Below are 27,994 nucleotides of genomic sequence, written 5' to 3'. Positions count from 1 at the left end.
TATAGTATAGATATAGATATAATAATATATGTATCTCTGTGTGTGTGTGAGTGTAAGGGCCTTTTTGTTTAGCTCTTAATGCAACCATCTAGATGCATACATCTGAATATGTAAGATATTGATGTGTTTGGTTTGTTGTAACATAACCTCTTAATCGCTCAGTGACCACTGAACCATTCATCTTCAAAATATAGTTTAACCATTCAGAGGACTCATATATCCCTTATACTCTCTTCACCTCTGCACCATCTCCCCTCCCAATCTTCACCACCGATCTTCATCATCGGTCTTCACCTCCGCACCGTCAACCACCAACGCTGCCGGAGCCGCCTATCGCCGCCGGACCTGAAGGCCACGTCTATTTCTCCTCCATCGATTCCATCCTTGTCGCTAACCAGGTACAATTTATATTTCTGATTCTATCGGTTTCAATTTCTATTTCATCCACAATTGATTCATATTTAATCAACACCTGATTTCTATTTAATCTATTTTATTTAATTCTTTTTTTCCATTGTGTTAATGTGTGAGAGTGATGTGACAAGCTTGGTCCATTTGGTGGGTTGTAAATCCGGACGAGGGAGAAAGACTTCTCTAAGGCGGTGTTTAAATTTAGGCTTAGGCTTGGAAATCTAGACGTCACATTGGCAACGTTAGGATGCTCTTATACTACAAAACTTATGAACACAAGAACAAAGCTAGGGGTTTCATCGTTGTCACGTGACATTAATAAGAAAAATTTGTATGTGCTTTTACTTAAAAGTTAAGTTACAAGGTATATTTTTGAACGATGGCATCTATAAAGAAAATGTTTAGTTTCATAATTCAATTGTTGTCAGTTGTCACGTGACATTGATAAGAAAAGTTTATACATAGTCTCATGACCAATTTCTCTTATCGTTCACTTATGAATTCATGTTTTTGTTATAATATACCCAATCCATCATGTACTTGCCCCCCTACAGTGAGTTTACACATCAATTTCACAAATTACTATAGTAAGACTAACTTCATTAAATTAACTTTGAAAGCAATGTTTATTTAGAGTAAATTATACACTACACCATCCCTACAGTTCACTTGAGTAGGTATAAATATTTTAGAAAGTGACATAAAAGTAAAATTTCAATATAATCTATTTCAGTATATATGATGAATACATCACTTTTGAAGAGACGAACAAAATAGAGTGATAAATTATGAAAAAAATAAACAGACTTGTGATTGAAATTATAAAGAAAACTACAATTTAATCACCATGAAAATAATGCAATACTTAATTATGGTGTGATCACCAGAAATTACTACAAAATTTTACTATCCTTTAAAAGGTGTCTTGTGCCTATTTTAAGTAATAAAACACTCAAACATGGATCAACAAAAGCGTCTACAAGTATAATGAGGCTGCAAACACAATATCTCTCTTGATCTTCGAAACCGCATCTTCAAATTTATCTTCAAGTTCAACTTCGCCGATTGACTTTGCAGCTAATATTAATTGCTGAAGAACTTCTTCCATCCTCCTAATACCTCTGATCAAACTGCCTTCAAATACCTGTGTTATTTCCATTATCTCGTAAAATTTTGACCCTTTTGTCCATGAATAAACAGCCTCCATAATATCAGGCCGAAACGAACTCACAAAACTCTCCACGTCAATCTCAACCTGTCATACAATGAATCATTAAAATAGATACAACTTTAGAATAAACCATGCAACAATATAACAAAATATTTAATAGAGTCAAATGAACCTTGCACTCTAGCTGAACTTTAGCTACCCTTCGTGCGGTATCTTGCAATTGTGTAAAAAGCATGCTGAGTTCTTCCCTCGGCTTTTGAGCATCTTGAAGCTTTTCTTGCCACACAAAACAAGATAAAAGAGAAACCATTTCTTCTACTTTTATGTCCTTAAAAACACCATTAAACATGAGCTCTGTTAATACCAATTCATCCGCACTACTAATTTCACAAGCAACTTTCCCCTTCAACTCCACAACATCGTCTCTAGTCGCATATCTGCATCAAATTGCATATTATCTTATTAGTAATTTAATACTATTTCCTGATAATAAAACAATATAGAAAAGAGTTTTTTGTTTACCCAAGTCTCCGAAGAACCCGTTTCCTTGCTTTGAGCTCATCTTTAAATGCAAGTGTGGAGGAAGACCGCATTGACTTTTTAATCAACTTAATTTGAACAGTAATTTGTTTCTTTTTGTGCAACACTTTCAACTTTTGCTCAATAAGCGGAGATTTTGCAACTTCATGTTTCTCAAACAGGCTCTCTAGAGCTTCAATCCTGCGGACCGCCTTCCTATATGACCCGCTTTGGACCTATAAAAAAATATAAACATGAGAACATTTTGAATGTGAGAATACATGGGTGCAAATATATAAAATGAAAAACAAAAAAAAAAAGTCTTACCTTCATGTCTTCTTCAGGGTCCAATAGGGGCATTCCTTGTTTAGAAAATCTTGAGAGAACTTCAGACACCTTTTTTAAGGTATTTTCCCTATTTTCCAGTGGCAAAAGATCCTTTGCTATTACGAGCCGCACACTACTCAAGTTATCTATCTGTTGACCAAATTTGACCGTACAAATAAAATCAGATGTTTCTTGACCAGAGTTGATAATATAATATTAAAGAAAGGTATATTGGTTTTTAATGGTCTCAACTATTGTCTTTTGGTCACTGCTGATCCCAATTAATGAATTGGCTACTGATGGTCCCAACTTTTAAAGTATTTGTTCCTAATGGTCCGCGACTAACAGAATCCAAGCCCCGTTAGTTTCAGGTCGCTGGGAAAACATTTTTGGCCGGAAAATTCAAATATGTTGCCGGAAAACACCACCTGAACACCGCAACCACCACCAATTAACTCACCGCTAACCAACTACCACCACTTGAGCACCATCAACCGATTCCGATGATGGTTCTAAGGTTTTCGGCGACCTCAATAATTGGGGCTTTTACTAGAAAAAGGTTCCTAAAGGTCCGATACGAAGTCACCAAGATGTTTGGGACGAAAATGCTGAGTTTTCAGGGGGAAAAATTGAGTTTTCCGGCCAAAACCATTTTTCCGGCGACCTGAAACTAACAACGTTAGGATTCTGTTAGTCGTGGACCGTTAGAAACAAATACTTTAACAGTTGGGACCATTAGTAGCCAATTCATTAGTTGGGACTAGCAGTGACCAAACGGCAATAGTTGGTATCATTAAAAACCAATATACCTTAAAGAAATGTTTTAGAACAAAAATCAACAAAGCATCTCCCAACACTCGAAAAACTGACAGCACATGTGCATTGACCTGAGTTGACCAAACAAAGACAGTTAGAAACTTGCCTGAGAAATAGGAACAGAAACAACAGCTGGTTCCCCGGGCTCCTTTAACGGAATAATCTTAATTTTTTTCTTGGAAAGTTCATCCCTAGACACAGCACATCTTGTTAGAATATCCACTGTATAATTGGCATCTTCCGGGCGTTTGTCCACATCATCTAAATAACATACAGATACATTGACACACATATACATATAAGTAATATGTCACGACTAAATCCAAGAAAGAAATTATCATAGAATATAGATGTCCAACCTTCTGAAAGACTCTTGACTCTTTGAAAGTTGACTATAACACCCCATGTGACACGATCCTCAGTCGAAAAAGCAAGGGTACTTTCATCATCATTCGTGCAACGGACACATACAAGCCTGCCAGGCTGCAAAAATGGCAAGCAGTATCTAGGAGAAAAGATGATGTCACGCACGTCCTTCTTTAAGCTTTTATATTGCTGCAATAATGAATAATAATTTTCTAAACTATCCTCCTCTTCAATTTGAATCGAGTCCCTTTCGTCTTGAAGATCCTTCATTTGTCTCTGCAATAACAAAAAAGAAAAATAATACTACCTTAATAAACAGGTTAAATGGGTCAAAGTCAAAAATCAAAACATATTTCTGGTATCAGCAACCTCAAGATCAGGGATAGCTCGGTCAGCTTGAAATTGATAGAACGAATTACGAAGCAAGTTTTCAGGATCACCGTCTTCACATCTCAATTGGTTCAAAAGCATGTTGTAGCTTAAATGGAAGGCACTGAAAAATCAACTAACAGTCAACTCAACATGCAAATCATAAAAATCAACCAAAAAAGAACACAATGTATCAATGCAATATAGCAAATCAACAAGATATTTACTTTGACCACAAAATGTATGCCTTTGACCATCATACCTGTTCAAACAGTCAGCACTCCCTTTGACCATCATTTTAGCAGTTGAAGGCTCTAATTTTTCATCAACCATAAGAATACAGACACCACGATCATCAATTCCTCTACGACCCGCACGACCACTCATTTGAATATATTCACCACTTGATAGCCATCTGAATTTATCTCCATCAAACTTCCAAACATTTGAAAAAACAACTGTTTTTGCAGGCATGTTAAGACCTATGCTAAATGTCTCTGTGGCAAACAAACACTGATACAAAATATACCAAAATTAAAACCTCAGAATCACAAAACATAAAGAAAAAATATAAAAGTAATAATAATGTCCTCATCTCAACCTTAATTAGACCTTCTTGGAATAATATTTCAATGACTTCTTTCAGTATGGGGAGCAATCCAGAATGATGCACGCCTATTCCACGCTTCAAGAGGGGAAGCATATTCGACACCTGGCAAAAGAAAATCAGTAAAATTTACACAAAAAGATTAAAAAAAAAAACTCGATGCATTATTTTAGTATCTGTCCTGCCTGTGGTAGCTTCTTATCATCATCTGATAGCATGTCCATAGCACTCCAAAAGATCGTTTCAGTGTTCGCTTTCTCATCATCATCACTTAGATCCATTTTTGCCATCTAAATATATTTACGATAACAAAACTGTAAGCCTCAATCGATACAATAACCACGTATTCCAAAAAAACACTTACCTGCATTGCAAGGAATTCACATTCCCTTTTGCTAAAACTAAAGATTATAACAGGATCGTATTGGCGTTGAATAATCATTTTCACCATTTTAAATATGTCACTATCTTCCCCACCTCTACCATTGACCAACCCCTTTTGAAACTTCCCACTATCTTTTTTCTCATTAACAGGAACAAGGGCATTTAAAGCTTTTTGAAAACTATCTTCACGAAACTTTCCCTTTTCATCCACCACCAAATATAACCCATCACCACCCGTAGGAAAGAGATAATGCTGAAGTGGTGTCGGTCGATAATCTGTATAAACAATATGACACGGTTGTTGATGAACCTGCATTATACATTATCACATTAAGTTTTTTAACATCATAACAGTTAAAAATATGATTAATGCTAGTCTCACGGTCTCACCTTTGCAACCCAGTCAGCAAACTCCTTTGCATTTGGTACAGTAGCGGATAAGAACACGAAACGAGCGTTTTTAGGGGCCATAACAATGCTTTCTTCCCAAACTACCCCTCGTTCTCTATCACGCATATAATGCACCTCATCAAAAATAATCCACGCAACCTCACGTGTAAGCTCTGACCCTTTGTACTGCATACTACGCCAGATTTCCGTCGTCATCACCTAAAAAAGACTAAAACTTTAGTTAAAAATATTACACTTAAATTTGCAACAATTCACAGGAATATAAATTATAACTTATAAACAGCATTACCAAACAAGAAGCATTTGGCTCAATAGTAACATCTCCTGTCATCAAACCAACATCAGAAAACTCTTCTTTAAACTCCCTATACTTCTGATTACTGAGTGCCTTAATAGGTGAGGTGTATATTACTCTCTGCTTATTTTTCAGTGACATTGCAATAGCATAAGATGCCACAACAGTTTTCCCAGCTGATGTATGAGCTGACACCTGTTAAGATTCAAGATTCAATGTTGAAATTAACAAAATACATAATAAAAATAGAATCTTGATGTTACCATGACAGATTCTCCAGCATTGAGGCAATGAATTGCTTCGGACTGAAAAGGGTCGAGAGTAAATGGGAATTCCTTGGCGGGTTTAGAATCTGGGTCGGTGACTGGGCGGCGAGGAGGAAGAGTGACGTAATTATCCGGGTATGATACGTCATGAACACAGGCAACCGCTGTGTCTACCTCGTTGTCGTCTTTGTGTTGTTTGTGTGGTGGGGGTGAATGATTTGAAGGGCCTTCGTCTACTGACTTTCTCTTGACTGATCCCATTAATGAAATTTGAAGAATTGATGAAATTGAAATAAAGCGTTTAGAGTTCAAAAGAGGAAGAAAGAAGAAACCCTAAATAACGTGAACAGAAAAGAGCGGCGAAGGTATTATTGGTCCATTGGATATAAAGTTTTGTTTTTAATTTTAGTTGTTACTGTTTGTTTTGGAAAAACGAAAAGGGAAAAAAAAAATATTTGCTTCATATAATCTCAGCTATGGTACATAGGCAAATATAAGGACCAACTATCGAAATGGTAAAATATAATCCCAACTACGTATGTGGGTGGAAAATTAACGGGAAGTTAACCTTCCGTGAGTTTCTATAACGTGGCGTCTAACGTGTCTCTTAACCTGCTGACGGGGCTGCTGATAAGGATGCTGACGTGGCTATTGATTAAAAGAAAATACATACAAAATCCACGGGGACGATGACATGGCCTTTGTAATATATTATGCCCTAATTTTGTTCAACTACCACCACCAACACATAACCACCGCCTATCACCACCATCGTATGCTACTGTCACCACCGCCACCGCAAAAAATCCGGCGACCAAAAAAACCCATCTTCGTTAAAACTCTAAATCCGGCCAAAACAAGCCCCATCTCAGGTAAAACACTAAATCCGGCCAGCCTATGACCACCACCATCACCGCTGGCTTTAACCACGCCACCACCAGATCAATGACAATTCAAGTTCTAGGGTTTTGATATGGGTTCGAAGTTATGAATGATGTGCGTTTACATATGGGTCCGAAGCTGGAATTAGGGTTTTAGATCGTACACCCACCACCGCCTCTAATTAGGGTTTTAGATCGGATACTCACCATCGTCTGAAACTAACACCATCCCAATCGAAAGAAAGAGGGGTTAAGGAGTTGCATATGCGTGATTCACAGATTTATAGATTTGTGGTGACGGGGAGGTGGGGTTCCGGAGTTAATAACAGGAAGATGGAGGAGCTGTTGTGGATTGTTGGTGAGGATTAAATGGTGGTTTGATAGGGGATGATAATTTGTTAAAGTACAGGAGTGTTTGAGAGAGAGAGTTTGTGATTTTATATTTTTTTAATAACTAATAACCCCGTCAGCATCCTTGTCAGCAGCCCCATCAGCAGGTTAAGAGACACGTCAGCCGCCACGTCACAAAAACTAATGGAAGGTTAGTTTTCCGTTAATTTTCCACCCACATGCGTAGTTGGGATTATATTTTGCTATTTCGATAGTTGGTCCTTATATTTGCCAATGGATCATAGTTGGGATTATATGAGGCCAATATTCCAAAAAAAAAGCTTAGACATGAAAATAACTCAATTTAGTGAATTTTTTGGGAAGTTTTTTATATCCATTAATTTAATATGCAAACAAAATAAGAGCATCATTTATTTTTATGCTTGTTTGTTTAAGTTTATTTCTATTACTTTCGCTTTCAAACATAGTGAAGAAACACTAACCGAACCCCGGGCAGATTACTGGTAACCTGGGGGTTAGATAGATGTTTCCCACGAGGGGTTAGACCCTGAGAAGATGGTTCTTCTGATAACCTGCAAAACAGACACCGTGAGCTCGTCACTGAGAAGGGGGGGTTCCTCCTTGTGACCACCCTCCGGCGTGAGAATCAGACTAGATTGCTCTTTAAATATAAGTGTCTATTAAGAGATTGCTAGAGCAGATATCAGGTATAATATGATGATACAAGATAAGATATGATGGTCATACCATTTGGGGTATTTATAGCCGAAGGTAGGTTTCCAAGGAGGTGTGGCCGGCTGCAACAGTGTTCCTGTTCCACCAACAGTGGCCTACGCACGTGCCCTGCTGGTAGTTGGTGGGTAGGCAGCGGCTGATAGTGACCAGGCCTGCTGTGTACTATTCCTTTTCCACCAACTGCCGGCTACGCACGTGGTATGGCAGTAGTTGGTGAGTAGGCAGCGGCTAATAGTGACACAGTACAAGAGCATGCTGCTCGCCATATTGTGTCAGTAAGCTGTCGTATCTTTAGTCAGATCTTTTTCCCATACCTCGTCAGGTACAGTACAGAAGATCTTCCTGTATCGTACGGACTGGCTTATTTGGGCGAGAGTATTCCCCCTCCCGCCCTTGTGCGGGATAGCTCCCGGCTTCGCTCATTCCTTCAGGTGACACTGAGTGATTGAGAGCTAAGTGCCTTGTGCGTGTAGCCTTGCTGCGCGGGTGGCCTTCCCTGATGGCTTGTATCCGAGGCATTTCCTGCGGGACCAGCTTGCGTACTGCGCGTAAGGACGTCACGTCTCTGAGCATGGTTGGTCCTGCGGATCCAGTTGGTTTCTGCGCAGACGTCCCTGTTCAAGGTGAGTCTTGCGGGTCCAACTGGGCTCTGCTGGGACCTACCTCTTCACATAGTAATCAAGTTTTTCAGTAATATACAACATCTTGCTTGCTTTGAATTTTTACTAATATTTCCTGAATTTTTAGTTGATGTTGGGTGATTAGACCCCATCATCCTAGCAATGCTATTTCCCTTGGGCTTCACTTTAGTCTTTTGGAGACATGTGGATGGGAGTCTGTCAAATATAGGTTTCAGTTGGATGTTGCCTAATGGTGCGTAACCAGCATAGCTGCATAGGTATCTTTATTTCATTAGGTTTGTCTGCTTTTGAAATGTTTGTGTTTAATGCCTACTTTGAAGACTAATGACTAAAACTGACACACACATTAGGAGATGCAACAAGTTCCTTGGTCAACAGTTTGAATGTAGTTATTTTTCAATATAAGATTGGGTATAGATAATATGCACTTAAATGTGACAAAATAGAAGTGGTAGTAAACAGTGAAATTAGCAATCAAAAGTACACCTTACCAAATTCATGACTAACATGAAGAGGTTTTGTACAAAGACACATATTTTAACTAACATATAAACCTTACTTAGGTTTAAGACAATAGTCTTCAGGATACCAAAACCACAACTTTTATCACTACTTTTAATTCCACCACCTTTGAAAACTCCTTTTCTTCATCCCAAATTCCCAAATGTGGAGTGGAATGGACAAAGTCAGCTCCCTTTATTTGCTCAGCTCCACTATGAAGATGTTGGGGTCACAATGTCCATTATAACCATTTTTATCACCAACCTAAAGGTTGGGTTGTTCACTAAATGACAAAAAAATAATATTAAAAATCCTTATAGTCTCACGACCCGGTTGAGCAGACAACCTGGGTCACAACCCATATTTTATTTAAATATTCATTTTTTCTTCTTTTCTATATAATTTGCTTTTCATTACTAATTTATATTATTTAACTTAATTTAAAATTTAAAAACACAGTCTTGTTTAGTTTAATTTTATTAAAAACGGAGCACTTTTAAGAACATGTATTTTTTTATAATATTATTATATGTAAAATTATTTTTGTTACTTGTAAAAATTAAAGTTTTCTTTTTACAGAATTATGATATTGTTTGATTGCCATTAAAATTAATACAATTTAAAAAATAAACATTTTATTTAATTTTAATAAATATTATAGAATAAATTAAAACCTAAATAAGATATATGTATTAAAATAATTGGGTTGGGTTGTGAATAAAAGTGAAAAATTGGGTTAGGTTGGGTTGTGTATGTGAAAGAGAGAGAGAGATTAGTTTTTATTAAAATGTTGAGTTGAGTTGTTGATAAAACTACTAGTCTTAGCATTTGACCGACCTCTCCTCCTTTTGTGACAATACAAATTATCCCTTTTATATATAATAATAAAACCTTTATATCATCTTCTCTTTCCTCCTCACCATACACATAAAGATAATACAACTCCCACCCACAAAATATAGAAAACCTTTTATATCATACGTATTTTTTTATGTTTTTTTTTATTTTTCTTTTGTAAATAACTAATTCTAGAAAATCAACATTATCTCAAATATGTTCAAGATAATACAACTCTCGCCCACAAAACATACACTTAGACTGTCAAGAACACAAGCAATATTAAATGTAAGATGTTTTCAGCACCATTGCCCCATATTACATATTATCACTCAATTCAGTTCCGAAAAAGTGTTTAAATCGTTGCACTTGTTCACAAAGCAACAGGCCAAGTTACTTTGTCTCACGAGAGCGTCCTCTTGTTGAAAGACTCAACTGTTAAATTGGCAGTAAAGGCCGGAATTGAGTTCAGCTTCCGAATAAAAATCTCAACCTGGAAAAGCCAACCAATCCTCAAAAAATTACTACACCGCTACATGCAAATTCGATAAAAAATAAATAAATCAAAGTAAAACACAAGTAATGTGTTACCCAACCCGAACATACCTGGTGAGATATGTCAGGCTGCTGCGTGTAGTTATTTCCCTGAAACATTAAAAAAAAGGCAAGTATGCAACATAAGGCTAATGATTGAACATTTTGATACGTATGTGAAACAAGCTACACGGCTGTTGACTATTTGACCACGAGCATAGATACCATCTTACCAGAATCTTTGTGTTCCCGGATTCATACTCAAATTGAAGTTTCTCATCATCACTTTGAGCATATATAGACTGAAGTGTAAACCGTGTAACAGGGATCCCATCTGATCGTTGGTGATCATCCATCACAATCTGTACATCAAATGTTTTATTAAAATACTTAGATTATTACTGTAGTAATAATAGTTTTGTAATAAATAACAAACATGAACTGTTTATTAAAAAAGACAAATTTTCACAGGTACCTTATAGCCGAATAGTTCACAACAAGCCCGTCTGAAAACTGAGATTCTATCTGCAAAAACAGTCTTATACCTGTTTCATCCATCATGCAGCATCTTTAATTTAAATGCTTAAAGAGCCGCAATATTTCTAAATAGAAAGGCTACCTACCTTTCCTCACGTTTCTCGAGGGTGGCGATTTGTTCTTTTAATTGAACTACTTTTCCAGATATATACGAGTCTACCAATGTCCCAGCATCACCTATACAACATAACAGCAATCAGTTTAGATCATTACACACAAGCATCAGCTGTATATCTATTCATGTCAAAGAAATCAACCCCAACCCGAACACACTCATAATCATGTAACCCAAACATGACCTGCTTAGCCCATTTATCTAAATGAGCCAAATGGGTCGACTAGTTGTAAGCAGGTTATAATCAAGCTGTAAACGCCACTTAAAAGGGTTCGTAATAAATGAGTCAAACAGGTCGTAAACAGGTTGGCGATTGACCTATATAACCAAACGGGGTAACAGGTCAGCCTGATTGACTAAACAAGTTAAACTGATCAAACCAAACGCAACACGTTTGATTAAACAGATCAAAGCAAACACAACCCCTTTAATTAAACAGGTCAAGCCAAAGACGGCCTGTTTAATTAAACAGGTCAACCCGAACACAACCCGTTTATTAGATGGGTTAGACATGACAACCCAAAACCTAACTAATTCCGTGTCACGTTTAGGTGCGTGTCAGTAATCGTCATCCCTACTTGTGACCAGTATTTACCCAAAATTTCAACAACAAAACCTAGGACAAACTAAATGAGAAAAATGATGTATGAAGAATCATTAAAAACGTTAAATTAGCATATATGCTGCAATGTTTAACTAAGCCAGCAGCCATTGAAAAAACCATCAAATAGCAATGAACCTAACATCAGATAATCAATGCATTCAAGATTTTCAACATACAAGACACGGTAACGACGATAACGATGGTTGAGTTCTTATAGGCAGAACTACTTGTTATAAGAGAAAATCAGCATTATCTGAAAAAGATTCCAAAAAACTACTAATTAAAATCAAAGAATCCCCCCAATTTTATATTGAAAGATACCAACGCAACATTTGTAATTGCTCAGTAAACACAAGCAAAAAGTACCTGATTGCTTTTTTAACTCCTCAATGGCTTGTAATTTGTCTTTCGTCTTCTGTAATTCATTCTGCAAAGCCTCAATTGTCTGTTTTGCCTCACTGTCAACCGCCAAACTGTTCACCATACGCAAAACTTTTGTACTTGCAGATGAAAAATCACCATGACCCAACTGTAAATGACAGAATATATAAACAACTGAACAATAATTGGAAATAGGGCAAAAGAAAAAAAAACAATTATGAAAATGCCAAAAATACAGAAGAAACTCTATATTATAAAATCTAACCTTTGACTCCAATATAGCTATCTCTGCGCGGAGACGATCATCCTCCCTCTCTAATGACTTTATTCTTCTTGATTCACTACTTAGCCTTTCATTAAGTAACTTTATTTCATTATGTTGACGGGCATTAATATCTTTTTGCTCAAGTATAGAGTTTTCAAGTTTCTTTATAAGATCTTCCTTCATAGCAAGGGATGCTTCAAGCTCCTGTCCTTGCAAAAGAAGTTTTAAACAGCTCCATTAGCACAAACCCATAAATTAGATAAAAGTTTCAAATATGACCTCTAGCTTACAACCTTAACCATCCCATCTGCCATAGCCCCTGATTCAGCATTCTTCTGCTGTTTCAGTTGATCAACAGCAATCTTCAAACGATCTCTCTCCTCTGTAACTGAAGAAAGCTGAAAAAAGCATCTTGTAAACAATAACGATGACACAAGGTTGTGATGTATGTTGAACATAGGCCATACTACTAAACAAACAAAGTACACAAAAACATGGACAATAAATATCAAAGATTCAGTGATTTAGAAGATACTTGCAAACTATGTTATTTTACACACAAGCATGTTTGTAACTTCATACAAACTTACCAGCAACTCAGTTCTTTTGAGCTCCAATTTCAAAAGTTCCATCTTCTCATTGGTTAATGCAGACTCTGTTTCAGCATTTTGTCTCGCATTTTCAGCAACATCAAGAGCGACTTCAACTTGTTTTAAGCGCGCGGTCACCTCTCCCATCTTCATCAATCCTTCAAGAACCTCCCTGTAATGCACATGATCAATTTAGGAAATAAGTAATCTGCTGATATTATTTAAAAAAGACAACATACTAAAACTATACTGTGAAGTTGGTACATACTTTTGTAAGGCTTCAAATTTCATAGGTATGTCAGCAGCAGATGAGACACCAGGAATTTCTGTCATCATTGATTTCCATGAAGATAATTCATCCTCCAATTTCTTTCCATTTATCTGTGCTTCTGATAATTTCATAACCTCTGACTCTGCCCTCTCCCTGCGACCCTTTTCCTCCAACAATTTCTCCCTCAATAACTCAATGTCCTCATGAGAAGCTTTCCATTTTCTAGCTTCACGCACTTCTGATTCCTGATGCGAAATACAGAAAACTATAATCAATATTTCTGCTGCTAAGAAAGAACTGAGATGTTCAGTCTTTAAAACTTTGTTAGCAGGGTGCTTATACTTGAACAATAATGATGGCAAACTGCAAAACTTATGAATTTGTTACTTTTGACTAAAACTATAAGCATTGAATGTGTTTAAAAAAGTACACATTATTTGATAAAAACTTTGGAAGTTCTGCAAAGATATCTTTATTATTTTGAGGAAGAATGCAGACTGTCTGATTAACACACACATGCATTCAGAGCAAGATTACCGATACACCATATATAATAATCAACAACCGTTGTAATTTAATAGTCACTTAAATATAAATGGTTCAAGTAAATATGTAGGCTAAAGTAGCTTGTGTTCCCACGCTGAAAGAAACAATAAATGCAACTTCCATGCTATGCAGTCAATATCGGTAGAATATCGGTTATCGTCCTCATGTGAAATATCAGTCAGAATATCGATACCGATAATACTGGTGATTGACCAATATTTCACCGATTTCCTGATATCAGTGGTCTAAGTCTTAATTGTCAATTGTTAGCGTTTAATGTTAGTATTTTAAGTCTTAATCAGTTCCTACTTGGTACAACTGTTAGTGTTTTGCAAGTTGCAAAAGGATAATTTGTTGATCGTAGGAGAATATACTGAATTGCTGGTGTTAAATTGCTATGTATATAAGTTCTGCATGATATTAAAATTACCAATATCCCACTGCGATAACCGATATCTCAAATATCGGTCAAGACTGATATCTCTGATATTTTTCCACATTAACTGCTTAGCTTCCATGTCACCTGACTACAGTAACTTTAAAGCACGTGAATTCTGTTGCTTTAATGATTATTATAGATTCTGATTTATTATTTTTCATTAACAATGTTAATCCTATTGACCCTTTTATCAACAAATAATTCATTTCAATGTTAGGTATGTGAAAACAAGCATGAACTAAGTACTTGCAATGAGGAAAAACAAGACATACGTAGTTTCTGAGCTCTTCTCTCAAGTGCTTCACCAAGATACTGTTATCCGAAGAAAACTCTTGATGTGTAAAAGTAGAAAGTTTTTTCTCCACTTCATTCTTCTCATGCAAGCACTGTGCATAAGAATGTAAAACAAGATACCATTAGTTGCAGTATTAAGCTTATTCCCAAAGGTAAAACTTATACATATAATGTCTCCCCTCTCCACTCAAACAATAAAAAGAGTATACCATTTGACAAAGAATATAGCGAATTCATAACAAAGCATAGCTAAAGATTTTATATAACCTCATTGAGTTTTGTTTGAAGGTTTTCCAATTGTTCCTTTAACATAGCTGCTTCTTTCTCAGAATTGCTAGCTTTGCATTCCATCCTTTCAAGCTAAGTAGAAGAACAGCAGCAGTTGGTTTCATAGCATGTAAAAAAAAAAAGACAAAGAGAAAATACTGTCGTTACTGAGACTACTCACATCTGCACTAATTCTAGACATTGAAAGTTTTGATTCTTGTTTAAGCTGTGTAAGTTCCTTCTGAAGACGAACTTTTTCCCTCTCTATACTTTCAGACACGTGGCTTAATTTCCCCTCTAACAGGCTTGCTTTTTCTTCAGCCGTAGATAGCAAAGATTCTGCATTTTTGCGAAGTTCCATCTCTTTTCTTAACTTTACCTTAATAAGTTAATAAACTTTTATTTAAAAAGATATCAAAACAAAGAATTTAGTAAGCAGATAACAAAAAAGCAAGAAAGATAGTACAAGTTCAAGAAAAGTGAAACCGTGACTTAAGCTATTACTAAACTTAATAGTAAGTCAATGAGTAAAAGCAAACCAACTGAGCCTCCAACTATGGAATACTTTACTAACAGAAACAATGAAGTTCAAATTCAATAAAAAAAACTGCAAAGACTTCCTAGTTTCAAGATATTTATAGTATTACTTCCACATGATTGTAATGTAAACTTTAACTTTAAATACAGATTTATCCTATATATGCATGCACACTGTGCAGAGCCTCTCTTTTTTCTAAGATTGTATACTAGAAATAACATCAAAAGTTAAAGAGCAGTCTAAATCTACAAATATGTGAGAACACTTAAATTAAATGAAAAGGAAGTAGATTGAAATAGATATGGTTCGTTTTAAACCTCAAGTTCACTATGGATATGAATTTGCTTTCTTAGTCGCTCCTGTGATTCATTGACTTCTTTCATAAGCTGGTCTTGCAAAGACTGTTCACGTCCCTTGGCAGCAGCTAATTCTTGTTCTAAATATAGAAGCTGATCCCGAAATTTCATCCTTTCAGCTTCTGCAGAAAGTGATAATCACTCTTAAAGCTATAGAATATACACTCATAATAAACATATTAATGAAAGACGGCAAAGAAAGATTACCACTATAGGTGAGTGAAAAACAAAGAAACTATGTTAAAATGACGATGACTACATGAGAGAGCACTTTTTATGTAAACATATTAAGCGCCCACTTAAAAACAAGCTTAAAACAAAACTAAAGGGAAATCAAACAAAATGCCTATTTTTTAATCTTTTAAGGCTTTAACTGTATGGGTGTGTATCTTCACCAGTAATACAGACTATCAACAAAACCCAATTATGTGCATGACATTATTAAGATGATTCATCAAATGCATGAAACATATTGAGTAGAATTCAAACGTGTACATAAAAATGTGATTGACTCAGAGAAAGATATCCATCTATCTTTGCATCTACAGCTTCACATATTTTGGCTAAGCAACATTAAAAGGCTCATTGTGACAAACTGGAGTTCTTTAATACTAAACCTTCAAAAGGTGTGAATATCATTATCTTACTCTTACACTTGAACCTTAGTCCATCAGCCCATATATGTAACTTTATAAACACATAATCTATTATATGTATAAACTCACATCTGTAATACAAATTATGGATAGAGAACCTGTTTGATAACAATTTGTATAGCTTCTTTTCTTGTATAATGGTGAACAAAAGCCATTCAGAAACACATAAGTATTAAAAAAAATGTGAGGCAATATGAGCAGTTTAATAGAACTTTTGACTATGCTAACTTTAGTTTAATAAATAGTACAAGTACTTTAAAAACACTACACTAGCAACCACTATAAAACCAGAAAGACAGCTGCATGCATCAAAAATATTTAATGCAACACATGTAGGTACACAACATCATCAAAAATTGGATTATATGTTTGTTTCTACAATGAAACATAACAAAAGCACTACTATATTGTGAGGAAATTCAGATTAATTAGTGCCAAACTTAACTCACCTGATTTGCGCAGGTCACCATCCATTGTCTCGAGTTTAGATTGATAATCCCGTGACTGCTTTTCTGCACTGCTTAAAGCATCCAAAAAATCTGCTTTGACCTGTATGGACAATAAGTATTTCACCTAAAGATGAAAAGTAATGAACTAGCAAATGACTACACCACAAATAAACGTTATGTAACTTTATGACCACTTCTTCAGGGTGACAACTGTATTCAATGTTTGCATAACACACAATGGTAGGTGTATCGTATATGGCTTCTATACATGATAACACAATTATTGTATATCTGTATCCAATGTCTAAATGTTCATAGTTACTGTTATCAATCTGAGTACTTAATAAAACTTCTTCAACTAAAGAACATATTTTCATCTGAATACTCCATCAAGCATACACACAAGTTATTATAATAATTACTTTCAAACTATACAACAAGATATCGGCAAATAAGCATCACCAATATAGAAGCCATGCACACTGGGAAACTGTAACCATTATTGAAACCTAAACTAAGCATCAGATACTCATCAAAATAGAAACAGGTTTCTATCATAGCTTACATGTTCTATGTTAATGTTATATAAAGTCCAGGTACACAAAACTCAGTAAACACTAAACAGTGATTCAGTATACTCTCCTACGATTAACAAACTAACCTTTTGCAACTTATAAAACACTAACAATTGTAACAAGTAGGAACTGATTAAAACTTAAAACACTAGCATTAAACACTAAAAATTGACGATTAAAACTTATAAAACTGGTATTGGAAAAATCAGTGACATATCGGTACCGATATTCTACTAGAGGTCTGATAACCGCTATAGCACTGATACCGACTGCATAGGTAAACACAAAAAACAGTAGTTATCCATCAGTAAATTAGTTTCAGTTTAGGATTCTAAAAACAAATTCCATTTCAGCTTTGCAATTAACAACTGACAACCAATATAAAAAGCTTATAACAAGCATTCACCTAATTCTACTATGGATGTACTTAGCAAAACGATCCAAATCCCTGCGGAAGAGAACAAATTAAGCCCTAGGTTACTAATAAACACCAAAACAAAAACAACTACTCCATATCTTGTATAAATTTATAAACTATTATGTTTAATTTCTAAAATCTCTATCTTAATTCGGAAACAGGAGTATGACATAATAAAAGCGCCATAAATACGAATCGAACGGTGTAATTAGTAATTAATAATTAATTACCAGCTGACGGCATTGGTAAGTGCAAAGCATCTGATCGGAGTGTTGATGAGAAGGTTCAGGCTCCGGCAGGTCCTCGAAGATGAGCAGACGGCCATCGGAGTTAGGGCTGTCGGTGGCTTCAGGCCGTCGTTTCTTCGGTAAAGGTGTTCTCACAATCATGATTATGAACCCTAGATTCGAATGTGAATGTGTGATAAACAGATTAATTTGAAATGAAAGGCGCCCTCTTTCTGCCTAAATAATATACACACCTGATTGATGTGGGCAGACGACCCCAAATGTTGGTCACCGTCTAACTGACTGAGAAGTCTTATCTGACTTGGAGTAAACATGTAGCACCAGTGGTCTAGTGGTAGAATAGTACCCTGCCACGGTACAGACCCGGGTTCGATTCCCGGCTGGTGCATTTGCTTTTTGTGACTTCATTTTTTCTTATTCTTATTATTAAAACGGATGTATTGTGTTGGGAACTGAAAAGTGTATTGAAATCAGACTGACTTCTTTGACCGACCCCAAAACAAGAGCTTATTAACATTGTCTCCATACAACAATTTCAAATACACACGAAGCCAAACGATGATCCGTTTGATCTTTGTTACAATAATGAAAACAGGTTGTTGAGGTGTGTGTTACACCTCTTTAAAAGAGTGTCGTCTTCGTTGGTAGTACACTACTTTCCTTGCGCAAAGAAATACAAATTTAGAATGTCACACCCCGGCTTAAGGTCTGGACGTGTGACCCAACATTGATACTTGTTTTGTAAATATATCAGAGTTTAAGGTTATAAAGCGGAAGACTTAAGAAAATATTTATTATATTTAAAAGACGGGATTTTAAAACACCCGTTAATTTGTACATAAGTGTTTGTATTACAAAACCATGTTTCTCATATTTTATTTATAAAACATCCATTGAGCCATCAGATCGTCTAACGGCTACCCTTCTTCTCCAAACACTTGTTTTCCATTACCTGTAAAACAGTTATAAAAATACGTCAGTAACACATGCTGGTGAGCACGCTGACACAAAACATTTAAGTAACTTAGTTATCCCCTTGGGTATCTTATGACTCGGCCATCGTGGCTTAGGAAACAACCAAGTTAAATATACTATTATAAACCTCTAGTTATACTTGAAACCTCTCAGCGATACCGCAGCATCGAGGTCTTGGCAACTATTCAATATACACGAGATAATCCCCTCTCGAGCATTACTTGGGTCCGACCCAACGTGGCGGAGGCATTAGCAAATGTGGTGGGGTGTGCGCACCGTCTGCCCACATATGTAAGGATCCAGACAAACATATACAATAGCCTGAGGGCCAGTATTACTTTTGTTTATAAAGTTTTAGGGATATAATCCCATGAAAACATTCAAGACTTTGTTTTATAAAAAGTTGGACGTATTCACCTTTCTTCTTGGTTGGTGTTTCTCACCAATTTGTCTCGTTACCTCAGACCTATAGTACGAGAATAACATTTTATAAGTACTAGATCAACGATCTAGCTTCAGACCTTTAGTCCGATTGCATAACCTTTACCTTGACATTTTATCTCTTTATAAATATAATGACCTCTAGTCCTTTCTTGTTAATCACTTATAAACCTTTGTTTCTTCTACGTGAAGAAACATATACTTCAATTTTCTTTTATTATAAGAAATACTTAATAAAATCTTTATATATAATAAAGAAGTATTATTTTATCTATAATCTCGACTTTATTGAATCTTATTTCCACTTTATAAAATCAAGGTACATGCTATATCCCTGACTAGGGTCTAAGCCATTTATAATATAATAATCGGGCAGAACCCCTACCTTGAATGGCTTATTACTCGAAATGCCTATGCTTTACTTTGAATGCACTTCTATTTGGACTGCACTTCCATTTGGAGGAAGGTCGAGAGAGTAACTTAGGTAGAGTCACGGCACGAACTTCGAGGCTATAATCCTCGGGATATCGACATATCGGGGTGGTGGCACGCTTATCGAGGTTAAGTATGTGTTTTGGATGGTGTGAGGATGAGTGAGGACCACCCCCATGACCAGTCTATTTATAGAAATTTTTCTACATCTTCGCGTATCGCGAAGCTGCACTAGCTTCGCTAAGTCGTCGCGTAGGCTCGCCACGTGTCGCTACTGTGATATTCGTCAATTTCGGGTCTTATTTGTATTCGTTTATGTATTTGTTTATTATGTAAACCGACCCGATTTGTAAACTGAAGCTTATGTTATAATCAAAATGATGGATTTATGTTACAATATTGTTTCACACTTGTTGGGTCTTGAAAACATCCTATTTTTATTTTTATTTTTATTTTTATTTATTATTTATTTTTTTATTTTTTGTTGTTTTGTGTTTTTGTCTTGATCCATTTTGCATGAAAACCCTTGTGTCTCACATCCATATTTGACCACCAACATTACCCTATATATACACCACATTTCCTCTTCATTTTCCCTTGCTACAACTCCAAAAAAAAAACTCTCTCAAACATTAAAGATTCAAGGTTATCTTCTTAAGTGTTCGTGAAGGTTTTTAATCTTTCATCTTAATTAGTTTATGTAGCCTTATTAATACTTGTTTATGATTGTGCAACATATATATAATATACACCCCTTGTTTACCTTTGGTAGTTACTTCTCCGATTCCGGTCGGTGAGGTTTCGGACCTCATAAGGTAAGGCTTCATGGAGGACTTCGTGTCCTTGATATATATACATCTATATAACTTGTTCATACATATTAATCTTGCTTATTTTAGTTTGTTGGTCATGTTTACAAGCCCCATGGTTATGGGTTTTTAAGAGTCTATGCTTCGGTTTAACCGTAAATAGCTCTACACCGTAAACCGGACTTTGTTACTAGTTTTGTTAAATAATTGTTTAAACATACTTATTGTTAGATCTAAGTTTCTTAAATCATTTTTACAAATTCTATGGTTATGGGTTTGTAGAATCTTACCTCGGTCTTAACCCGAAACACGATCCGAACCGAAAACTGAACTTTTGTTTAAAGACTTTATTGTTAACTTTTGGTTGTAAAACTTAAAGTATTTTTATTTGTACATTATTATACAAGTTCTTTAGTGTTTGACCAATTATCAAGACCCGAACCGACAACCCGAACACTCGATAAAACAAAAAACCGTTTTAGTATCTTTATTCCAAAGGGATTTGCATTCTTGCATTTTACCCACCTTATTACTTAACATAGGTTGAGTAAATATTAAGGTTAGATACTTTAACCTGGTTTCGAGCAAACTTACGTTTTTAAAGGGTTATTATTATAAATTCTTAAATAGTTACATTTTAAACCTTTAACTTTAATTATTTACATTTCTCAACATTTATTTTGTTTAAAGACCTTCAAGACAACCTTTCTAAATTCAAGACTTCTTTTCTTTTCAGGCATTGTGCGTTAAACTCGTCGTTCCGACAAATCTCCAAATTATCATCTTTCAAGTTTACTACTTGAAGGTGAGTACTTCATACCCCATTTTCCATCTTTTATTTTGGGGGTGACATTTCATATTTATTCAACAAAATGCTTTATATTTGAATCTTAAACCACAAACGTAGTTGTATACTTTACCTAAATAATTGCTCGATTTGGTGTTCTATGCTTGTATGCCTATGTGTTTATCGCTTTTGGTTGGTGGAACTATAAAATCCTAGACTATTTGGCATCCCCTTATAGCAAGATGTCGTTAACGTAATGCAATTAACGATAACTATAAAATCCTAAACTATTTGGCATCCCCTTATAGCTAGGTGTCGCTAATGTGTTTAGCGATATCTATTTATCCAAATTACCACTTTTATTTATCGTTTCGTATGCAAGTTTTGTGGCTATCTTTATTATATACTAATATGATTAAACTTATGAATTGCTCACCAACCTTTGTGTTGACAAACTTTATTTTATGAAATGTTGCAGGTTTGCATCTTGGTTGATTTATGATTGTGAAGAAAACGACATCAAAGACCTTAGGATATTAGTAAAATGAACAATATCAAATTTGCCATATTTTGTGATATCTTGTTTATGGTTATTTTATGGATAATTGTTATGCGACATTTTCGATGTTGTGAAATGAAATGAGTTTATTAAATACTGTCACTTTAATTAGTGTCATGTGCTTATGGACAATCGTTACACCTCGGCATGTTCCGCCGCCTTTGGTCGGGGTGTGACAGCTACGGTATCGCCACGTGTCCTGCATCTTCGTGTATCGCGAAGATGCAACTCAGATTCTTCGCGTATCACGAAGATGCAAAATTTTAATTTTGTTCATTTTTGGTCCCTGTTCTTTTGGTAACTTGCCATATCTTAATTTCGTCTCATCATCCAAAAATACAAAGGCGGCTCTTAAGCGGCTCGCGGTGATGCAAGCGTGCGAAGTGCGCCATCGCCCACTAGGGAGAATGACTGGCTACTTAAGAACATTATCATGGAATGTTCTCCCCTTATAAAGTGCTTAATATTTCTTTCTTCTTCCGATGTGGGATGGAGTATCCTTGCTTCATTCCCTTAACATAAACTACTTCCATTCTTTGTTCTATTTTTCTCTTTACTTTTACCATGAATATTTTTAGTCCCTTAACTTTATTATTTGTCAAAAATTGTCCAAAATTTTCGTGATGTTACATAGAAGGATCCAAAAATGCACACATTTACAAATCGGGTGTGCCACTAGCTTCTCCATTTCAGATTTTAAAGAGTGTACCAAGAAGATCCGGTCTATTTACTGGGGACCAACTCCATATGCCATGTTTTTCCTTCATTGCACACATATTTAACATGTCTAAACATTGAGTTAGTTCGTTACTTTCGTTAATTCCCTTATATTGGGTGCCTAGACCATCTCCATTACCACACTATTATGCAATCTTGTTTGACTGCCTGACCCGCCACTTTACTTGATTTACATATATCACTTTTGAACGTGTTTGAAAATTGATCAATTAATGGAATATTTGTGAAGAAACACTAATCGACCCTGGGCAGATTACGGATAATCTGGGGGTTAAATAGATGTTTCCCACGAGGGGTTAGATCCGGCAAAGATGGTTCTTCTGATAACCTGCAAAACAGACACCGTGAGCTCGTCACTGAGAAGGGGGGGTACCTCCTTGTGACCACCCTCCGGCGTGAGAATCAAACTAGATTGCTCTTGAATATAAATGTATATTAAGAGATTGCTAGAGCAGATATCAGGTATAAGATGTAAGATACAAGATAAGATGAGATGATCATACCATTTGGGGTATTTATAGCCGAAGGTAGGTTTCCAAGAGGATATAGCCGGCTGAATAGTATTCCTGTTCTACCAACCGTGGCCTACGCACGTGCCATGCTGGCAGTTGGTGGGTAGGCAGCGGCTGACAGTGACCAGGCCTGCTGTGTACTATTCCTTTTCCACCAACTGCAGGCTATGCACGTGGTATGACAGGAGTTGGTGAGTAGGTAGCGGCTAATAGTGACATACAGTACAAGAGCATGCTGCTCGCCATACTGTTGTCAATGGGCTGTCGTATCTCTTGTCAGATCTTTTGCCCATACCTCGTCAGGTACAGTACAAAAGGTCTTCCAGTATCGTACGGACTGGCTCATTTGGGCGGGAGTATTCCCCCTCCCGCCTTTGTGCGGGATTGTTCCCGGCTTTGCTCATTCCTTCAGGTGACTACTGAATTATTGAGAGCTAAGTGCCTTGTGCGTGTAGCCTTGCTGCACGGGTGGCCTTCCCTGATGGCTTGTATCCGCAGCTGCGGGAACAGGCAGAGTACTTCACCATTGGGAGGCATTTCCTGCTGGAACAGCTTGCGTACTACGCGTAAGGACGTCACGTCTCTGAGCATGGTGGGTCCTGCGGATCCAGTTGGTTTCTGCGCAGACGTCTCTCTTCAAGGTGAGTCCTGTGGGTCCAACTGGGCTCTGTTGGGACCTACCTCTTCAAGTCCCCCCAGTCCAATGTTCTTCTCATGAGTGTTTAATAAGTGAGGTGAACTTTTGGACTTTAAGCAAAGGGTTTTTGAAAAGGGTTTAGTTTTAAGGTTTTCCATGGGGATTCTTCCCACGGAAGTCCTTATGTCACTTGCAGAAATTCCCGACTTTCCTGCTTGATCTTTGGGGATGATGCGGGTAGGTCTGTAACCTCCTCGCAAGTCAAGAGCGTTGAGTCACACTTGTGTGGATTCTCCACGAGGTTTTGGTAGTTTTGAACATAGTGATCAATTATGTTAAAACCACCAATTCCATCTTGGGGCTTCAAACAATGTAGTTCTCGACGTTCCCGCTATGCGGGGATGTTATTCCCGTTTCCGCAAGCATTGCCCAGAAGATCCTTCTTGGTTTCAATTCCTTGCAGAGTGCTAGGTATGTGAAGGGTTTTGCCTTGACACTGTACCCGCACTCGTCTTACGGTTACTTTACTTCCAAGGTATTCCTGGCGTCAATTCCCTGCAGGTGCTAAGTATGTGAAGGGTTTTGCCTTAACACTGTACCCGCACATGTCTTACAGTTACTTGGTTGCCAAGGTAAGGGGTATTTTCCCGCTTTTGAATCTTTTTGAAATTCGAAGAGTTGGTGAAAGGATAAGAACAGTCCAAACTATTGAAACGTCGTCCGACGGTTTCTTCTGACTGTGTCAGAACGTGCAGGAAGTTATGGCGACGTGACAGTATATGGTCATTCCAGGTGCTTTTTCAGGCGCGTGGGCGCGAATTTTCGGGCGCGTGGCCGCGAAATTAATGGCACGCGTCCTTTCAATAGCTGTTGCCAGCTTGCTTATTGCCACGTGTCATAGTTTCATTGCACCTGCGATTTCTCTCTCTTCCGCATTAAATTCATCGCATTAATTGCGATTAGTATATAAAGGGGGAGAGGGTCCTTTGCAATCCACACTTTCACTTTTCTCTTCATCTCCAAAACGATTTCCGGCGAATACTCACCTTTTCAGTCGAGCATTCTTGAAATCGTTTTCTTTTTCATACCTGCAAGATGTCTTCTGCTTACGATCTTGAGGCTACAGCCCAGGAGGCTGGGGTGTACGCCGAGAACCTGTCATCCACGTCCGACAAGGATGACAAGAGTACTGCTGGCGAGTGCCAGTGTGCTCTGCCTGTCGATCTATATCAGTACATCGTCAGGAAGTTCATGCTCGAATCTCTCGAGCCTGAGTTTCCTGAACCTCATCAGACGGTGTATGATGCCCCCAGAGGCAAGATCGGGGTATATGCCGCATTCTTTGTCTATGGGAATCTTAGGTTCCCCTTGACGAAGTTTGTGTACCGTGTTCTGGAGAGGCACGGTGTACACCTGACCGAGGTGCACCCGATGGCGATCGCCAAGATTCGCCACTTCGAGTGGGTGTGCCGGATTCTGGGCATTGAGCCCTTCGTCGACCGCCTGATGACCTTCTACTCTTGGAGGTGCATCCAGGGGTGGTATACTCTGATAACCCGGATCAAGGGTTTGAAGATTTGCGCAACCGAGCGCAGTCTTCGTTCATGGAAGCGGGAGTTCTTTTATATCTCCGCTCGCGCCATCCCCCTTGCCATGAAGTTCAAGAATGGGCAAGCACTCCCCAGCCTTCACGCCTCCAACTACCAGGAGGCGGAATGGTTCTCAAAGATATCCCGAGTCCAATCTCCGGTTTACCGCTTTGCGGAGTCCGGGATGGTGATGCTCGGGATGAGCCGGGTGTGGAAGGATGCGGAGGCGCAAAAGATCCCGATCGTCCTCGAATACGGTTTGAACTCTGTTCCTTACGGTATGCTCTTTTTACTTTGTTTATATAGGTTTGTCTTCTAACTGTTTTTCTTTTATTTCAGAGGGGAACGACTTGCAGTCGCTCCTGTATCCGCGGGAGGCTGATGGTCCCGCCCGGATGGGTACTCGTGCTCTAGATGAGAACGAGTTGCCCATCCTTGAACAGACGGCGGATCGGTTCGTGGAGGTCTACCCGCCAGGCCACGAGATCCTGAGCGCCAGGCGGCCAGGTAAGGCGTTATTCAACCCTCGACCCCTCAATGCTGAAACCTCTGCTGGAATTCCTCTAATCTTGTGTTCTGATGAGGAATCCGCAGATGGTCCTCCGTTGGTGCGGAAGAAGAAGGCTGCCGGCGGGAAGGGGAAGGCGAAGGTGGCCTCCACTGCCGATCCGGTGCCTCGGTCTGATTCAGAGACCGAGAGCGAGGAGGTGGCGGGGAAACCCGGTGGTGATAAGACCACTGCTCCGGAGGCTGCGACGACTGTCACCTCCGGAGAGCCAGGATGACAACGGTGAGCGGCGTGAAGAGGCCGGCTCCATCGGGTTCATCCCCGCCTGTCCGCACTTTTAGGCTCAAGAAAACCCGTAAGTACAAACTTTATTTTTAACTTCATAGCTTTCCATCATTAATACTTATCTTCTTTGTGCAGGCGTGGATACTACCGCATTCCAGGGTGGAGCGGGGAGAAGTACCCTCGGACCCATGACGGTAGGCTTGGTCAGCCTACCTGAGGCGACGACCCAGGCGGCTGCGCCTGCTTCCGTTGGTTCAGTTGCTCACCCAGTTGAGCCAACTGTTCCAACTACGATGACATCACCGCCGGCTGTCAGTGCCATATTCACCGCATCTTTCACTGAGCCGGCGGTTACTTTTTCTGCGGACTCTGCAGCGGCGACCACGGTTGTGAGTTCACATACGGTGAGTTCACCTCCGTTGGTTTCTACTACCGCGGCGGCCTTCGCCATGCCTCCTCCGTCATCGGCAACGACGGCCGATCCTTCAGGTATGCATGGGGCTTCTCGCCAACCTCTGCCTCCTTCCCATCTACCGGACCTCTTGGACGGATTTCCCTTGCGTTCAGGTGATGGGTTTGGCGGTTATCGGCCTGTTGTTGACCCTACAGGTGCGTAGGGTTCTTTTGGCCTCTTTTTTTTTTATATCATCTTTTCCTAACTGCTTTTTATTTTTTGCAGTGTCGGATTCCAATGAAGTGTATGTTCCACGATGGAACATCCGCCGAGGAACAACCCTTCGCACACATGTGGAGTGCGTGGAGTGGGCTCGTCACGCAGCTCCCAGTGGTGCGTTGGGGGAAGCCATGGCTAGCTACCAGGAGGGTAGGCTAACCAATGAGCTTCGGGTTCTCCTGGCCCGGATGCAGCCGCGCGTCGAGCTGCTTTGTCGTGAAAACGACAAGTTAAAAGCAGCTCGTATCCAAGAAGTAGCTCAGGCGCGGGCTGTCCGAGAGGAGAATAGGAGGCTCTCCGCCGCTGCTGCGGAGAAGGAGAAGGCGTTCAAGGCCCTTGAAGTTGAAGTTCAGGCCCGTCTCGAGGCCCGTTCCAAGGCTGCCCAAGCTGTTAACGAACAGCTTCGGCTGGCTAAGGAAACTGCTCGGAACGCAACTGAAAGGGCCACCAAGGCTGAAGCTGTTGCTGAGCCTCTACGCCTCGAGAATGAGGAACTTAAAGCCAAACTAGAGGCGCTCCAACAGGCTCATGATGCCTTGGCGATGGAATACGCGAAGAAGCTCCAAGAGATCCTGGACCAGAGGGGGGTGCTTGACCAGACTGAGCGGAAGCTAAAGGGTGTTGAAGAGGCTGCGGCTAAAGAAGTGTTGCTTGCCAACCTCAACAAAAGTGAAGCCGAACGCGCCCGTAACCAAGCTCAAGCTGCCCTCCAGGAAGCTCTGGTTACCAAGGAATGGCTTCTTCGAGAAGCGTTGTCTCAGGTAAGCTTAACTTCATAATGTCTTTACGCTTCTTTGTGAATAGAAAAGGTTTTGATACTTGTATTTTTTCTTTTTGTAGGTTGTGCATCGGGTCTTCACGGATACGTCTTATGACGATGCTATGAGCGCAGCCCTCAACGCTTCTCATGAGGATGGGGAAAAGGCCGGCTTCCTGCTTGGTCTAGGGTTTGTTGAGAAAGGCATCCCGCCTTCCAACTTCCCTTTGTATGATGTGGATACTGAAGCTGTTTATGACCAAGCAGTGAATCAGTATGCCGCCTTCCCGCATCCGGTGGTGGAGAAGGTGAACGAAGTCG

The 27,994-nt window shown here is 38.6% G+C and overlaps 2 protein-coding genes and 1 non-coding gene across 3 annotated transcripts; 1 reads left to right on the top strand and 2 right to left on the bottom strand.

Annotated features, from left to right (window-relative positions):
- Positions 1–1,270: 1,270 nt before the first annotated feature.
- LOC143558034 (DExH-box ATP-dependent RNA helicase DExH9-like) lies at positions 1,271–6,216 on the bottom strand. Its single transcript, XM_077046964.1, has 14 exons — positions 5,940–6,216; positions 5,671–5,871; positions 5,361–5,579; positions 4,951–5,280; positions 4,772–4,876; positions 4,581–4,691; positions 4,242–4,492; positions 3,980–4,103; positions 3,604–3,886; positions 3,347–3,505; positions 2,429–2,574; positions 2,105–2,337; positions 1,755–2,019; positions 1,271–1,666 (listed from the first exon to the last, which is right to left on the bottom strand). The coding sequence occupies exons 1-14, from the start codon at positions 6,201–6,203 to the stop codon at positions 1,388–1,390; spliced, it is 2,970 nt and encodes a 989-aa protein (XP_076903079.1). The 5' UTR covers positions 6,204–6,216; the 3' UTR covers positions 1,271–1,387.
- Positions 6,217–10,140: 3,924 nt separating this feature from the next.
- LOC143558033 (mitotic spindle checkpoint protein MAD1-like) lies at positions 10,141–18,112 on the bottom strand. Its single transcript, XM_077046963.1, has 16 exons — positions 17,954–18,112; positions 16,731–16,830; positions 15,587–15,747; positions 14,913–15,110; positions 14,732–14,824; positions 14,443–14,556; positions 13,183–13,430; positions 12,915–13,086; positions 12,618–12,722; positions 12,325–12,528; positions 12,045–12,207; positions 11,046–11,136; positions 10,898–10,967; positions 10,656–10,784; positions 10,495–10,533; positions 10,141–10,381 (listed from the first exon to the last, which is right to left on the bottom strand). The coding sequence occupies exons 1-16, from the start codon at positions 18,110–18,112 to the stop codon at positions 10,292–10,294; spliced, it is 2,136 nt and encodes a 711-aa protein (XP_076903078.1). The 3' UTR covers positions 10,141–10,291.
- Positions 18,113–18,288: 176 nt separating this feature from the next.
- On the top strand, positions 18,289–18,359 carry TRNAG-GCC (transfer RNA glycine (anticodon GCC)). Its single transcript has one exon. It is a non-coding gene; the product is annotated as a tRNA-Gly (tRNA).
- The last annotated feature ends 9,635 nt before the right edge of the window (positions 18,360–27,994 follow it).

This window comes from Bidens hawaiensis, unplaced genomic scaffold, assembly GCF_021521415.1.
Source record: "Bidens hawaiensis isolate Kalapana, Puna unplaced genomic scaffold, B.hawaiensis_p1.1 tig00019314_1, whole genome shotgun sequence".
NCBI classification, from domain to species: domain Eukaryota; kingdom Viridiplantae; phylum Streptophyta; class Magnoliopsida; order Asterales; family Asteraceae; genus Bidens; species Bidens hawaiensis.
The sequence above is the reverse complement of the archived record's forward strand: the minus strand, read 5'-3'. Positions and strand labels throughout refer to the sequence as shown.

Coding starts and splice junctions, on each gene's coding strand:
- LOC143558034 (XM_077046964.1), bottom strand. CDS start 6,203: ATGGGATCAGTCAAGAGAAAGTCAGTAGACGAAGGCCCTTCAAATCAT. Junction 3,506..3,603: donor AGTCAAGAGTCTTTCAGAAG/GTTGGACATCTA, acceptor TATGTTATTTAG/ATGATGTGGACAAACGCCCG. Junction 2,020..2,104: donor CGGGTTCTTCGGAGACTTGG/GTAAACAAAAAA, acceptor AATTTGATGCAG/ATATGCGACTAGAGACGATG.
- LOC143558033 (XM_077046963.1), bottom strand. CDS start 18,112: ATGATTGTGAGAACACCTTTACCGAAGAAACGACGGCCTGAAGCCACC. Junction 13,431..14,442: donor GAGAAGAGCTCAGAAACTAC/GTATGTCTTGTT, acceptor ATTTCGCATCAG/GAATCAGAAGTGCGTGAAGC. Junction 13,087..13,182: donor AAATTTGAAGCCTTACAAAA/GTATGTACCAAC, acceptor TGTGCATTACAG/GGAGGTTCTTGAAGGATTGA.